The 14,160-nt window shown below is 35.3% G+C and overlaps 1 protein-coding gene across 1 annotated transcript in view; it reads left to right on the forward strand.

The window, feature by feature from the left end:
• LOC135208021 (sodium-coupled monocarboxylate transporter 2-like) overlaps window positions 1-14,160 on the forward strand; it is a 51,433-nt gene that overhangs the window by 312 nt on the left and 36,961 nt on the right. The window contains exon 2 of the mRNA XM_064240126.1: window positions 2,131-2,271. Coding sequence (XP_064096196.1) covers window positions 2,131-2,271 — 141 coding nt within the window. The remainder of the gene's footprint in view (window positions 1-2,130; window positions 2,272-14,160) is intronic.

The following is a 14,160-nucleotide window of genomic DNA, read 5'->3' on the forward strand; positions in this document are numbered from 1 at the left end:
CACGTGTAAATTACATAACGAACAATGTATAATATATAACTAACATATCCCTAGTGGCTGCCTCAAGAAGAGATTTTGAGCAACACTTCTTATTTAAGTTAGCGTCTCGAATGACACTGAAGGTACTACACATACAAGTAAGGCTAAAATGACGTATTTCTACGTTGTTTCACATGCCTTACCAGGAATGCGTGGTACGAGTTTAACTAATGTAAACCATATTAATTTTATTTCTTTGAAACAGCAGCACTGATAGCATATTACTTATAACAAAGGTATTGCCCTAACCAATTGCTTCCTAGCCACGTACAAATATCTAATCTTTCTGGCCAGCCCTAGGAGAGCTGTTAATCAGGTCAGTGGTCTGGTGAAACTAAGATATATTTAACATGTTGAAGTACGAAAGTAAAAAAAAAAAGAAATTAAGTCTCTTGTCTGCTATGTTCCATAAATTACATTTTAACAAGACTCTTTCATATTCCCATTTGATCCCTGATTTCCTTTTCCTGCCGAGAGCAACCAGACTTGCTGAACAGCAGCACCAATATTCAGTGAATGTGTCTTGCTGTCGAACTTCTAAGTTTCAGAGGACCTTTATTCCTCTCACCTTTGAACTGTGGAACAGCCTCCCTGGGGATGTAGTGCAGTTGGAACTTCAAAAGCTTAAGCGAAGATGCAATGTAATACTATCCTAATACAATCCAACCTGTATTATAGTATTTCACATAAATTCCTATATAAATTCTAATTAATTATTCTTGTTTTATTTATCTGATTTTCATATAACTAATAATAATAATAATAATAATAATAATAATAATAATAATAATAATAATAATAATAATAATAATAATAATAATAATAATAATAAGTGCTAAGATAAGTTATTAAAAACCTTAGGTAAACTAACTTTAATGTAAGAAAATTGGGGAAATAAATTATCATATTTATGTTATTTGGAGTTAATTTGTTAACTAAGCAAAATTAATGTAATATATTTGTTATGTAGCTCAAATGACCCAGTTTAACTAAAAGATAGAATTCCTAACTTGGTAATGACAAACCTTCGATGTTCCCATTGCCTTCCCTCTCTAGGTAACTGAAATCGGTCATTAAATCTTAGGCTAATGCAAACTCTTATGATACAAAAAATAGAATCTTTATTTTCCCAAAAATAGCTAACATGAAAATGAAAAAAAAAATTAATCTAAAATCCCAAAACCATAAGGTATCATTACTGTTCTGCATAACCATATTGAATAGAACTATCACCACTTATTCTCACTGTCAAATAACCCCCATCAGTCTTTCTCTAAAATATGTCAAGAGAATTCATTTTCGGTAGTGGCAGTCCGAATCCATCTGCAAAAGAAATTACAATAATAAAAAATGGTAATGTTGAAGTTAATCAATAATGTTAAGTGTTGCACTGCACTTCCCTTCTCAGAGCCTCTGAAATAAATGTCGCTGTTCAAGGTTTCAACGTCTTTTTCTTCCACTTGACCTTATCTGATAGATCTCTGAGTGGCTCCTCAGGCCTTGTTTCACACTGAATGTCTGTCGTATAATTGCCCCATTAATTACCACAGTAGAGATTTTATTCTATTTATTTGCTCTAACAGACGTATGAATTTATGTATGCTAATGGATGTATGAATGTAAGCACGCTAGTCTATTCCTGCTTCTGATGTGCGTGCGTTTTCCCATGTCTCATGTACATATCCTATTTAGTACACTGACGTTACAGTCAGTGCGGTCGGAAATGTTATGTCTTTTGTCTCGTTTGAACATCATGAAGAATTCACTGTTTATAACTTCTCTGGAGCTCCAAAACACTCGAGGCTGCACTGTTTTTGCATCCAACTGCCTGTCACTCGTTATCGACCCAATTAGTTTATACGTTTTTGATAATAAGAACCCTCAGAGACGACCTCTGCAGGATGCAAATTGGTATGTATTTGGAAAAAGAAATAATATAGGAAGGGAAATCACCGAGAAATTTGTGCTTCATTTATAAAAAAAAACAAGAAATTATTGTGATTTTCAGAAAAGTTTTCCAAGTTACAAAATATGCTGCATTAATAAAGGAAGCAATTTGCACAAAAATATTTCAAGAGTCTGATTTTTCAGCTTTGACCCAAGTCCCTACGTACGATACACGTTCTGGTCTGTGCAGGTCCTTGGCTTCTACACTGTGATTGGAAGGTTAGGAGTCAGTCAGATGGGCTACATGCGGCTCTCCTCTGTACCGTCTCTTGCTAAGGCCAAAAGGTAAGAGCCACTTTCTCTCTCCAGTAGACAGGTGAACAAGCCGCTACATGCGTACATTTCTATTTGGATGCAAATCATGTACACTCGACAAGAAAACTGAAGATACAGTTTTCATTACCTTTCGTTCATCCAATTTCCCATTGGTTTTTACTGAAAAGACATATTATCGCTAAATTTACTCTAGAATATGAAAATATACTACAAATTATATCATATAAGTTAAAACTGCAAAACAAAACCGTTCAGATACTTAAAAACACGATATATGTCCGAAGTAATTTGAATATCTCAGATAGATTCGTTCATAGAGATCTGGTAGATAAAATGTGAATTTCTGATTTTAGTACTATGTATCACGACGACAATATTTACTCGTTTTGCTTCATGAATGGGGATATATTACATCATCGTAAGTGGTGAATGCAATTATTTTAAATTCTACAAACTTATGTTTGTATTCCAAAGCGATTAAAGTTAGCTGACGTCAATGGCACTCAATGTTGCGACGGCTAAGGTAGGTTGAACAAATCTAGTTGCATTCGCAATGAGCGTTTTCTATGAAGTGAGGAGGAGCCCTTGAACTTCGAGCGGGAAAGCGCAAGTCGCTGGATACTGGCTAACGTAACGGATTTCACACTTTGATTACTTTGGCGTTGACATGGATCGAATGCTAGTTGCTGTTTACAAAGCTACTGTCTTTAAACATAAATCTTAATCAAGGTTAAAGTAGCATGTCAGCTCAAAGATTTTCTGGTTATATGCTCCCATTACAAAGCAGTTCGTAGTAGCCTACAGCCCTACACGACTGCAGTTCTTTGCCGCGAGGCTGAAAGATCTTTAATTGCCTGTGCAATACATATTGAGTTATTTGTGGTAATAAATATTTTTACTTAACACAGCTTTTTTCGTGAATGATTTGTGGATGAAATCCGATTTTCAAAAGTAAAGACTATATCAAGAGAGCGAGAATGACCACACCCTATGTCTAAAATTTTCCACGTCTTTTTACAATCTTTGAATGCTACCTACGGCAACTGTCGAATGTAATCAAGATTAGGGTATGAATTTCTTAGAGAATTAACTTGAATATTATGATCATTCGAATTTTATTTAGCATAGTGCAGCACGATCTTGGCAGTCATATATCGCGCAAGCATAGGCCTATCGATAGATATACTTAATTCATTATATTTTCTTCTGCCTTTCCCCCGTCACAAGTCCGTCACCAGTACTATAATTCTCTCTTTCTCTCTCTCCACTTCTAAACATACTTTAAAAATATATATATTACCACTCAATCTCTCAAAGAAAATATAATGAAATTGAGTAGTTTTAAATAGTCCTAAGCTTTCACATGAGCAGATTTTGCTCATCTCTCTCTCTCTCTCTCTCTCTCTCTCTCTCTCTCTCTCTCTCTCTCTCCTTTTTTTAAACATATTTGAAAAAATATCATTACTCAATCTCTCAAAGTAAATATAATGAATCAAGTGTCTCTATAGATAGGCCTATGCTTGCTCTCTCTCTCTCTCTCTCTCTCTCTCTCTCTCTCTCTCTCTCTCTCTCTCTCTCTCCACTTTTGAAACATTTGAAAAAATATTATCACTTAATCTCTCAAAGTAAATATAATGAATTGAGTATCTCTATCGATAGGCCTATGCTTGCGCGCTCTCTCTCTCTCTATCGTCATAATATTTCATTCTTTACTGTATTGTTCCTCACGATTTCCACAAGTACTGCCCAAATTTTAAAACCATTTATCTCATTGTTTAAGATCCGTCTTCAATTACGTATGAATTTTACGTCAGTTTGGTGTCAAACATTACTTATAAATAAGGTTTCACAGTAGGTTTTAAAAAAGGATGATCGATATTCTACCCTGAACTGAAGTTACCAAACCAACATTAACGAATAATATAGAGCCTGATTCTACATTAAAGTATAAATGATTATAGGACCTCTACAGAATCTTTATGGAGTAAAGTTAATAGAAATCTAGAAAGCAACAAATGCTATAATTTTGAAGCTCCGCCCCCTTTTTAGAGTTGTTAGGTGTGGCATTATTGAACCATATATGTCCGAAGATTTAAAAAAACTGTATCTTAACTTTCCTTGCCGAGTGTACATGCATAAAACAACACACTACTCCCCCCCACTACACACAAACCACCACACACACACACACACACACACACACACACACACATATATATATATATATTATATATATATAATATATATATATATGTAAATAATACTATATATATATATTATATATATTATAATATTACCATATATATATATATATACAGTATCATATACTGCTACAGCTGAAAAGATAAGAGGCTGGATGTAGGTCCTGACCAGTTCCGACTTTATTTCCAAGCCATCAACGAAGGACTGATACATAGTATTATAAATCACAAATGTATATACCACAGATACAGTGTTCACAAACATACATAACCGTTTGAGACTACAGGTCCTCCACCACCAACAGGTGTCAATAGTAGACTACAATATCCACACCTGACAGATGTCAAGGAGGCGTGGGTGGAACCCTCATTAGTACTGCTGCCCTCTACTGTGTTTACAAATACAATAATACTTATTTCATACTTCTCTACAGGCTGCCTAAATTATGTACAAATTTCTTTTGATATTAAAGGATCATGTTTATACATGCCTTAACTGATATTTATATAATGGCCATAACTTTCTTTGATAAAGTTAGATTCAATGCTATTCCTTTCCAGTACATTATTAGAATACATAATCTTTTTTGCCCTTTCGCAGTTGATAGTATGATTGCCCTCACCTACATGTAAAAAAAAATAATAATAATAATAATAACACTCTTTACACATGCACATCGCACACTTTTTCTGTGTTGTTCTCTTCTCTTTTCCAGTACTTTACCCGTTTGGCCAATATAGAAGTTGTCATAAACGTATATGGAATTTTATATACACACCCTTTTGTATTGTTGGGAGAGTTCTTAATAAGTATATGTTTCATTGTTTTTTTTTAATGCGACATTACCACTAAAATTCTGAAGATGGGGGAATATCTTACATATTATCATTACAAGGTGTTACAAGCACGTTTTTTTGTTTTTTATATTTTAAGGTTCTTTTTGGGTTTGATGTATGGTTTTTTTTTGTCGCTTCTAATCTTATATATATATTTTTTATATATATTCAGGGCTACATATACGTAATGCTCTTAAAATTATAGATGTGAATGCTGCTTTGACCGGAATAAAGACGCGCATAGAAAGAAATATAAGCAAGATTTCTGTAACCACTGTTTACAGATGCTACTTCTCTGTATGAAGCAATCCAAAAAGGGTGAGCGTCCATCATTTTACGACTTCTACAATGAATTTAATTAATGGAACAGCTGTGCTCAAACCGGAGGCAACATGATTCTTTTTGTACGGCCCAAAATCCCAGAAACAACATAACCTTGAAAAGTGGTTTTAAACTTTTTTTTTTATTCATTCCCAATGTCATACATGTCTACAAGTTTATGAATTCCCAGATAACACTATTTTTCCAATGCTTATGTAAATGATTCCTTTTATGCACTGGTATAATTCGTCACCTGTGTGATTTAAATTTTTTTTTTACTTAGCTCACAACACATTGTGATAAGGTTAGCAGTGCAGTCCATGACAGTGTGCTTAAGATACTCTTCAGGCTGATCAACATAACTACCGCTGAAGTATTGTAACAGTAGACTTAATAAGTTCAACAGTCATACCAACATTTTCAAAATGGGAATATGAATTACAACAAGTTTTCTTTGAATGTTGAAGTTTTAGGCTGTGTTCAAGCTGCCTGTATGTTGTAAAATGATTTATAGGCATAAATAATTATCTAAACCTGAGATGTTATCTTAGTTACTAAAGTATTTATTGGTAGAGATTACCTGTTCTTTGAGAAATAAAAAATGACAATGATTTTAATTAGATGGAGAAGATGACTATTAATCGAAATATATTTTAGTATTAATGGTAAGGCGTTTGGAATATTAGTTTTTTTTTTTCAACTGGATTGAAATATTAGTTTCTTAAAAGTCTTTCTGCTCGCTTTTGATGTATAATATATCATAAGGCAACTTGAAGTGAAATGGCCAGAAATTTTTAATATAGAGATGTGATTGCTAAGTGTAATTTATTTATGGTAATTAAAGAAATCTAACACACCTAGGCCTAGGAAAAAAACCTTGGCTTTAACAAAAGAATAACTGCATAGACGAATACTTGCTAGTAAGCCAAAAAAATTTTAATGGTTAAGAAATATAACTTAAACCATTTAATTTTAACGAAAATTGGAATATTCTTCTACAAACAAAAAGTAAATGGTTTCAAAATAACTCCATTGTCACTTCTGTTGTAGACCAATGTTACACTAGGTGGTTCATGTTGTGCAGCCAGCTCACTCAAATTTCTACTTCTGCATTTACTTATTAACATTTTTTCAGCATTGAGGTGTAAAAATAATCAAATAGGACTATTTCATATTTTATGGTTGCATTTCAAGCAATATTAATGTTATGAATTTTTTTTTATTTCGTTTTTATCTAACATTCAAACTGATGTTTGAAGATGACTTTTTAAAATTTATTTATTTATTTCAGTCTGATGCACCGGCTATGGTTGAACAAAACTTTTGTAAATGTGGAACATGTGATATTTTCTTATTGTTTTGAAATGTTTGAGAAATTTCACTCGCATGAAACATATTATGGTCTTACTGTATACAACAATCGTATTCTTGCATTGAAACAGTAGATAAATAAGGAACATGTTAGGTTTCCAATTTGTGAATTTTGAACGAATCCTATGAAATCGTGTAGTATCACTTATGAGGTTAGCTGTACGAATTGGTTTAACTTGGCAAAAGGAATTACATTTTCAAATGTTTTGTTTTCAACAAATTCAATATATAATTTACTTATCACTGGTGATAGAGCGTTTTCACTGCCATAAAAAAAATTTTGTGAGTAAAATTAACTATTAATTTAAAATTTACATTCTTTTACACATAATTTACTCAGTTCAACTAGAGTGTTCCTAGGAAATTGGATTTCCAGCAGTGTGTTCCTAATAATTCATATAAACACTCCAGCAGATTAGTTGACACCTCTGTGAATAGTGATTCCAAATCAAAACTCGCAAGCCTGGATTCACTGTTAATCTGTACATTATTAATTTATGCATTAGGTCCACATTGTTTCTTATATCAACATTAGAAATCGTACCTGCTACTAGGTTAAGAATATCTACTTGTTACTTCACCAGACTGTAAGATCCACAACAGTTTTACTCGTACAGCCATGTTCAAAAGTGATGCAACATGACTGCGTAGAATTTCGTTCAAAATTCAATAACTGGTAACTATCATGCTTCATATTTACCTCTTAATTTAATGAGAAAGAACGATTATACCTTAAAATGAGGCCATTATATGTTTCATAAGAACGAAATTTGTCAATAGTTTCAAAACTGTAAGGAAATGTTATGTGTGCCCAAATTTCAGAGAAAACAGTGAAGAAACATTTCCAAAACTCTCGTTCAACAGGACCATGTATTTAGTAAGGTAAGCCCTCAACAAACCTAGGTTCAAATAGTAAAATAAAAAAAAATTAAAACAAATTTTATACCATTTTTATGTTACATTACATCCATAAAATTCTAAATATTGTCACTGTCATAGAAAAAAAGGCTATTTTTGGCAACTGTTGCATTTTGAAATCTTTAAATAATAACGTAAAATAGTCATTATTGAAAACAATTATTTGAGTTTGGCAGCTATTTCAGGGACAATTAGTATATATTATAGGAAAGCACAGAAACTACGTAGACAATCTGAAAGGCTGGTACGGGGGGGCGGGGGAGTTGGGGCGCAAGCTGGCCTGGTTCTGTGTCATGTGATTTATAAGTCACAATAGGTGACAGAAAGAAGCTTCTTAGAACAATTGTGTTTGCGAGTATGAGTGTGCATCTAAGAGTCATGATAGGGCAATATAATGAGGTACCATGCAAATAGGTATATGATTCTCGCAATAACTTGTGTGGAACAGCTGCCTGTGGAAGGCGCATATTTTGTTGGAGTGAAGGTGGTGGCCATTTTTCATGATTTCCATTGAACATTTTTTATTTAACATTTTCCATATGCAGTGTCTGAAGCCCATAATTCTGTGAAGTGACTGGGAGACGAGTTTTCCACCTTTTGGTTTGCTTTTAGTTTCATACTCTAAAGACCCTTTTATTTTTTTCCACATGTATGCAGTTATTTTTATGATTTTCTAAAAGAAATGACCTTTGTTTTTCCTCAGATTTATTTGATTATGGTCATGTGATAAGGGAATTTTTTGACAGAGCTATGACTTTCGTCATGACAGATATTAATATGATGATAGATTCAATTTTCCCTTTTATACTTATCTGCTAGAGGTAAGGACTGTCATGCGCTTAACTTCTTCAATTCGTTTTTTTCTGTTGTTATGTTAAGTCTGGTAATAAAAGTGGCATTTTTTTTATAGACCATGAGTTGTGTTTAGCCTTAGTTAGGTGATACTGCAGCTATTTATAGAGAAGACTGGCGAAATTATGCTACGTGGCGACTTACAGGAAGTAAGTGTTGTTTTTTTTTCTTTGATCTTTGAGATTTGATGATAGGAGGTAGCGATGGGGAGGTCACACACAACATTATTGAAGGGTTTCGATTCGTTTCCTTGTAATTAGCTTTTCCACTTTCCTATTTAAACTATTATTCAGACGGTTATATTTTTTATTTCTTTATGTGTGCTATTATTGCTCAAAGCACTATTTAGTTTTCTATATACTTAGTCCTGTTTAGAAGTACAAGAACAACTTATTTGTCTGCTTTTGCATTTCATTGATGACGACCATAAATCTTTTGGGGAAGTTTGTGGTGTCTGACTTTTTTTCATATTTCCATAAATCACTCCCAAAACTATGCTCTCTTCTTTGCTAGATAAATCACTATATTTTTCCAAATTGCACAGTACTTTCGTATCTTTTAAACTATTCATACTTCCAGTTGATAAAGCAAAAATACCGTACACTAAGGCACTGATCATATTTCTATCCAGGTGTTTGTTTGATAAATTACCGACACATTTATGACTCGCGTTGGCGGTCCCAGGGCTTATTTCGATCAGCAATATCATTTCATTGTTGTTTTTACATTTAAGATTCCGCTATTCCTCACATCACATAGTGACATAACAATATTCAAGTAGGGAATCTTTCCCCTCTAGCGGTATTAAGGATCCTTTTTTCTCAATAGATCTTCAAAATTCGTTTTAGTTTTTAATATCTCAATGTTGATATGCTTTCTCCTATAGGCCTGTGTAAACTTGATCCTACCTTATCAAAGCAATTTTTAAAACGCTAAAATTTTTAGGGAAGCAGTGGAGATGTATGGAAAAAGGATTACCCTATTTATAAACATAGCATATGGATAGCAGTACTAATTAGCTAACCAGTCCCTCCTGCCTGACATTTGTCAGGTGTGGATTTGTGGTCTCATATGATGTGTATGTTTATCTGCATTGTCCTTTGAGAATGAAAGGTGATTTCTACCGAAATGAGTTTTGAGGCCACTCCTACCTTGACATGTCAGTCGGGGATCTATAGTCTCAAACAGCTGTGCATGTTTCTTTAGTACTGTCTCTGTCTCTTGTATAATTGTGATTCTGATACGGTGTATCAGTCCCTCATCGATGGCTTGGAAAATAAAGTCGAAATTGATCAAGGCCTATATTTTTTAAACCTGTGGTATTGTGTGATAAATAATTAATTTACTAAAGTAATTATATGAATTTATGTATATTATACTTATATATAATGAATTAGTTTTTAATAGAAGTATGAATGTTAATACTTTAAGTTTTAATGTATTACAATGCAGATCTTCCAACATCTGAACTTGAGGGTGCTGGCGTTCAGAAATTCTTGATAATTCCTTCGTCATTTTGTAATTGTTGAATGTTTTTCACTGCAGATTGTGTTCTTGATTACTTAGTGGGTCAATGCGTCCTGTGGCTGACATTCCTCTTCTCTGGCCTCGTGGCCTACGTGACCTACAGCGACTGTGATCCGCTAACCTCCGGAAGGATAGACGACCCGACCAGATTCTTCCCTACTTGGTGGTCCCCACAATATCTCCCCACGTGCCCGGCATGGCCGGACTCTTCGCTGCAGCCGTCTACAGTGGCATGCTTAGGTGAAGGCTCTGAGCACCTCGTCAGTCAGAGGTCTTTAATGATTATAGGAACGAGGGTGAGGGTTCTCAACTCTCTCTTAATGTAATCTGAAATGGATTTTTGCAGTGCGATACGCAAGTACTAAGTATCAAAATTCTACGCCCTTAGTGTGTATAGGATTATGTACAACGATATGGCTAGGTAGATATAATATTTAGATATTTTCAAGTTAGGTGCTTTGGTATATGATAGAAACATTCAAACAATGTGAGTATGCTGTGTGGACCTGGTTATGTGTGCGTGTGTGTCCCAATTTCAGATAAAACCGATTTGAGGAGAAAGCAACATGTTGTTTCTTATGTACATAGGTCATGGCATCCTGTGTGCACTGATGCTTGTATTCGGCGAGCCAGTAAAGCTGGAAGGTAGAATGATTTGCCGGCCGATATTTTCAGTATTACCATTTCTGTTCACCACATCTTGAAGTTGAATATATCGTTCTGTGCACGGTGTCTTTTGGTTAAGACGAATGTAAAGTAACCATTACAACTAATTTTTTGGTGTACATATCTACCGTGAACTGATAGAGTACTTCTTTCAGTCACAAGATCTGATTAAATTCTTCATCACGGACAAAATGCGACAAGCATAGAAATCTATAAGTGAAACTTTCTTCGCTATCTCTTGATCTGTACAGGGAATGACTTGCTGTATTTCAAAATTATACGCATCCTACCCATAAGGAAACATCAATGGGTATTGTAAGCTGTCGTAAGACCTTAAAGTGTCATTGATATTTTCGAGATTGTTGTGGTAGTGAGTCAAACCTATGTCAAGCTTCCCACGTTCTTCCCCAACCAAGATGAGAGCTACTTCATTACTTGTTGGAGCCACTGAAACCGACATACATGCTTACCAGCTGGCTATGATGACCTACTGATCGGGCATTTCTTCCATCCACTCTAATGCATAATTATAGGAACAACATATGTATGAGTTTCATGGAATATGACTAGCAAATCGATAATTATCTGCAGTTCAATTTCTTCTTCTAGCTGAGTTTAGTGACAATGTCGGTTTACTTCATCATTTCCACCACCCATGAAATAGTACAACTGTACATAGTGGGGTCTTCGTCACCGTCATTGTTTGGCATCGGCAGTAAGCTACCCTAACGGTGATAACACTACTCATGCATCTTGAATGTGGCAGAGAAGCCTCCTTCACACATCGCCTTAATAAAGATCTTGTCAGCCCCAAAGGAATTCATTATAAATCAATTGTTATACTTCCATAGCCTTTGATGAAACTCCTTATCCATGGGTGAGCTTCCTTGAGCAGTTGATGTAAAATCAGCGGAGGCAATGGTTTCAATCTCGCCTTTCGAGTTCGATTGGATGTGGATCATGTAGTCCTATCCCATAGCCTGATGTGTAACTGTCTCTCCAGCTGCATCAGCCTGCCTTGCTCTAGTGCTCTTGTTTGGGCTACTCTGGCAGTGGAAAGGCGTGCTTCCGTTTCTTCATCCGTTTTAGCCTACCTGTTTGGGCTATTCGTGTGGTGGAATGGTTGTACTTCAGATTACTCAGCTGTTTCAGCCTGTTGTTGCCTGCCTTGTTCTTGTTTGGGCTCTTCTGGCGGCAGAACAGAGTAACTTCAGTTTCACTTGTAGTCGCTGTAAAATCGAAAAACATTAATATTGGATTTGTGATATTACCATTTCTCAGAAAGATTTTTCTAATATGAACTGCACATAATGCAATAGCCATAATCTAAATATTGAAAATTTTTGCCAGAATCCTTATGTATGGTGTGTGGACGCGTATGTACACGTCCTTCCTGAGAACGTGTCTGTGACATATGAAGGGCATCACAAGTACGGCGGCCAATCGATGGTCTCTTCTTGTGGGACATCATGCACTCCTGCAGTACTGCATTGGTTACAGAAGAGGAAAATTGTGACATTGACCACTTGAAAAAAGAGTTATATGAAACGATTTTCAATGTATAGATTAATTCTATTCATTGAATGTTTTCTATGCAAACCAGCTTTATTGATCCCCATTCTTTAGGAGCACATCAATCTATCACTAATTGTGCGGGTAGTTTTACCATTCCATAGGTATACGTAACTTGAGATTTTTCTTGACCTTCTGGGCCCCAATTCCCAAGGTCGCAGTAGGCAGGTTACGACCCCCTTCTCCCCTGATCAGCAAATCAGAAGAGTTTAGGCCTCCTGCCTATTAATATTGTGGGAAATCCTCGTGCCCCCATTCTCAGGGGGGTGTTGCCCCCCCCCTTACTACTGAGGGTGCCTTATGGGCCCCATATTGAGGGGAGCCTATTTGTACCTATAGACACACTTTGTACATATATAGATGTCAACTTCGAAAGTCGTAAAAAAAGATGAGGGTGTGGTGAAAAACAGTGGTTATGACTGACCCCCTTTTTTAGGTGGAGGGAGTCTAGGGTAAAAAATTTGTGGTAGCCATAGCTTTCAAATCTGAACGTTGTAATAAATGAGGGGTATGGAAAAGAGGGGTTTATGACCCCTTTTTTTTAGAAATGGTTTCTTGAATTTCTGATTTTGATTCAAACTTTCTTTGGGTGGGGAGAGTCTATGGTAAAAATTAGGTGGATCAATCCCATGGGGGGACGAAATTATTATCAACTAAAAATTCCCCTTCAGTACATATATGAAAACAATATATAAATTCCGAGGTAGAGCGAATTAGATATTAAAGGACATTTGTAGCTCAAATAATTTATATAAATTACAGTGATGTGATAAGGTAATTCATAACAAGGCTATACGTTGGTCAAACGTTTCGAATTGGTCTAAAACATTTGGTTGAGGGGGTTTCATATCGATTTTAATTACGAAAACACCAAGATCAACGGTCATTTGTAATGGTCAGAATCGATATAAACTTATTAGCCTCTCTGTTGGCTGACTCGATAACGTCACTGTCCATTCTAATTTCTTCATTTCCCATCCACTGGACAATGGTTCAATCCCCTCCCCATGGGGGACGAAAAATTATTATCAGCTAAAGATTCCCCTTCGGTACATATATGAAAAAATATATCAATTCCGAGGTATAGCGAATTAGAAATTAACGGACATTTGTAGCTCGTATGATTTTATATGAATCACGGTGATGTGATAAGTATTCATAACAAGGCTAGGTTGGTCAAACGTTTCGAATCGGCTAACATTGTTTTTTGAGGCATTTGTTTCATATCGATTCCTAATTACGAGAACACCGAGATCGAAGTGATTTGTATTGTCAGAAATCAATATAAACTTATTAGCCTCTCTGTTGGCCGACTCGATAACGTCACTTTCCGTTTCTGATTTTGTTTCCTATCCACTGGACGGTGGTTCGATCCCATGGGGGACAAAATTAATTATCAATAAAAAATTCCCCTTTGGTACATATATGAAAATATATCTATTCCGAGGTAGAGCGAATTAGATATTAAAGGACATTTGTAGCTCGAATGATTTATATGAATCAATCGGGTGATGTGATAAGTATTCATAACAAGGCTACGTTGGTCAAACATTCGAATCGGCTAACATGGTTGAGGGGGTGGGTTTCATATCGATTCTAATAACGAAAAAACACCGAGATCGACGGTGATTTG

This window comes from Macrobrachium nipponense, chromosome 34 (assembly GCF_015104395.2).
Source record: "Macrobrachium nipponense isolate FS-2020 chromosome 34, ASM1510439v2, whole genome shotgun sequence".
Classification (NCBI taxonomy): domain Eukaryota; kingdom Metazoa; phylum Arthropoda; class Malacostraca; order Decapoda; family Palaemonidae; genus Macrobrachium; species Macrobrachium nipponense.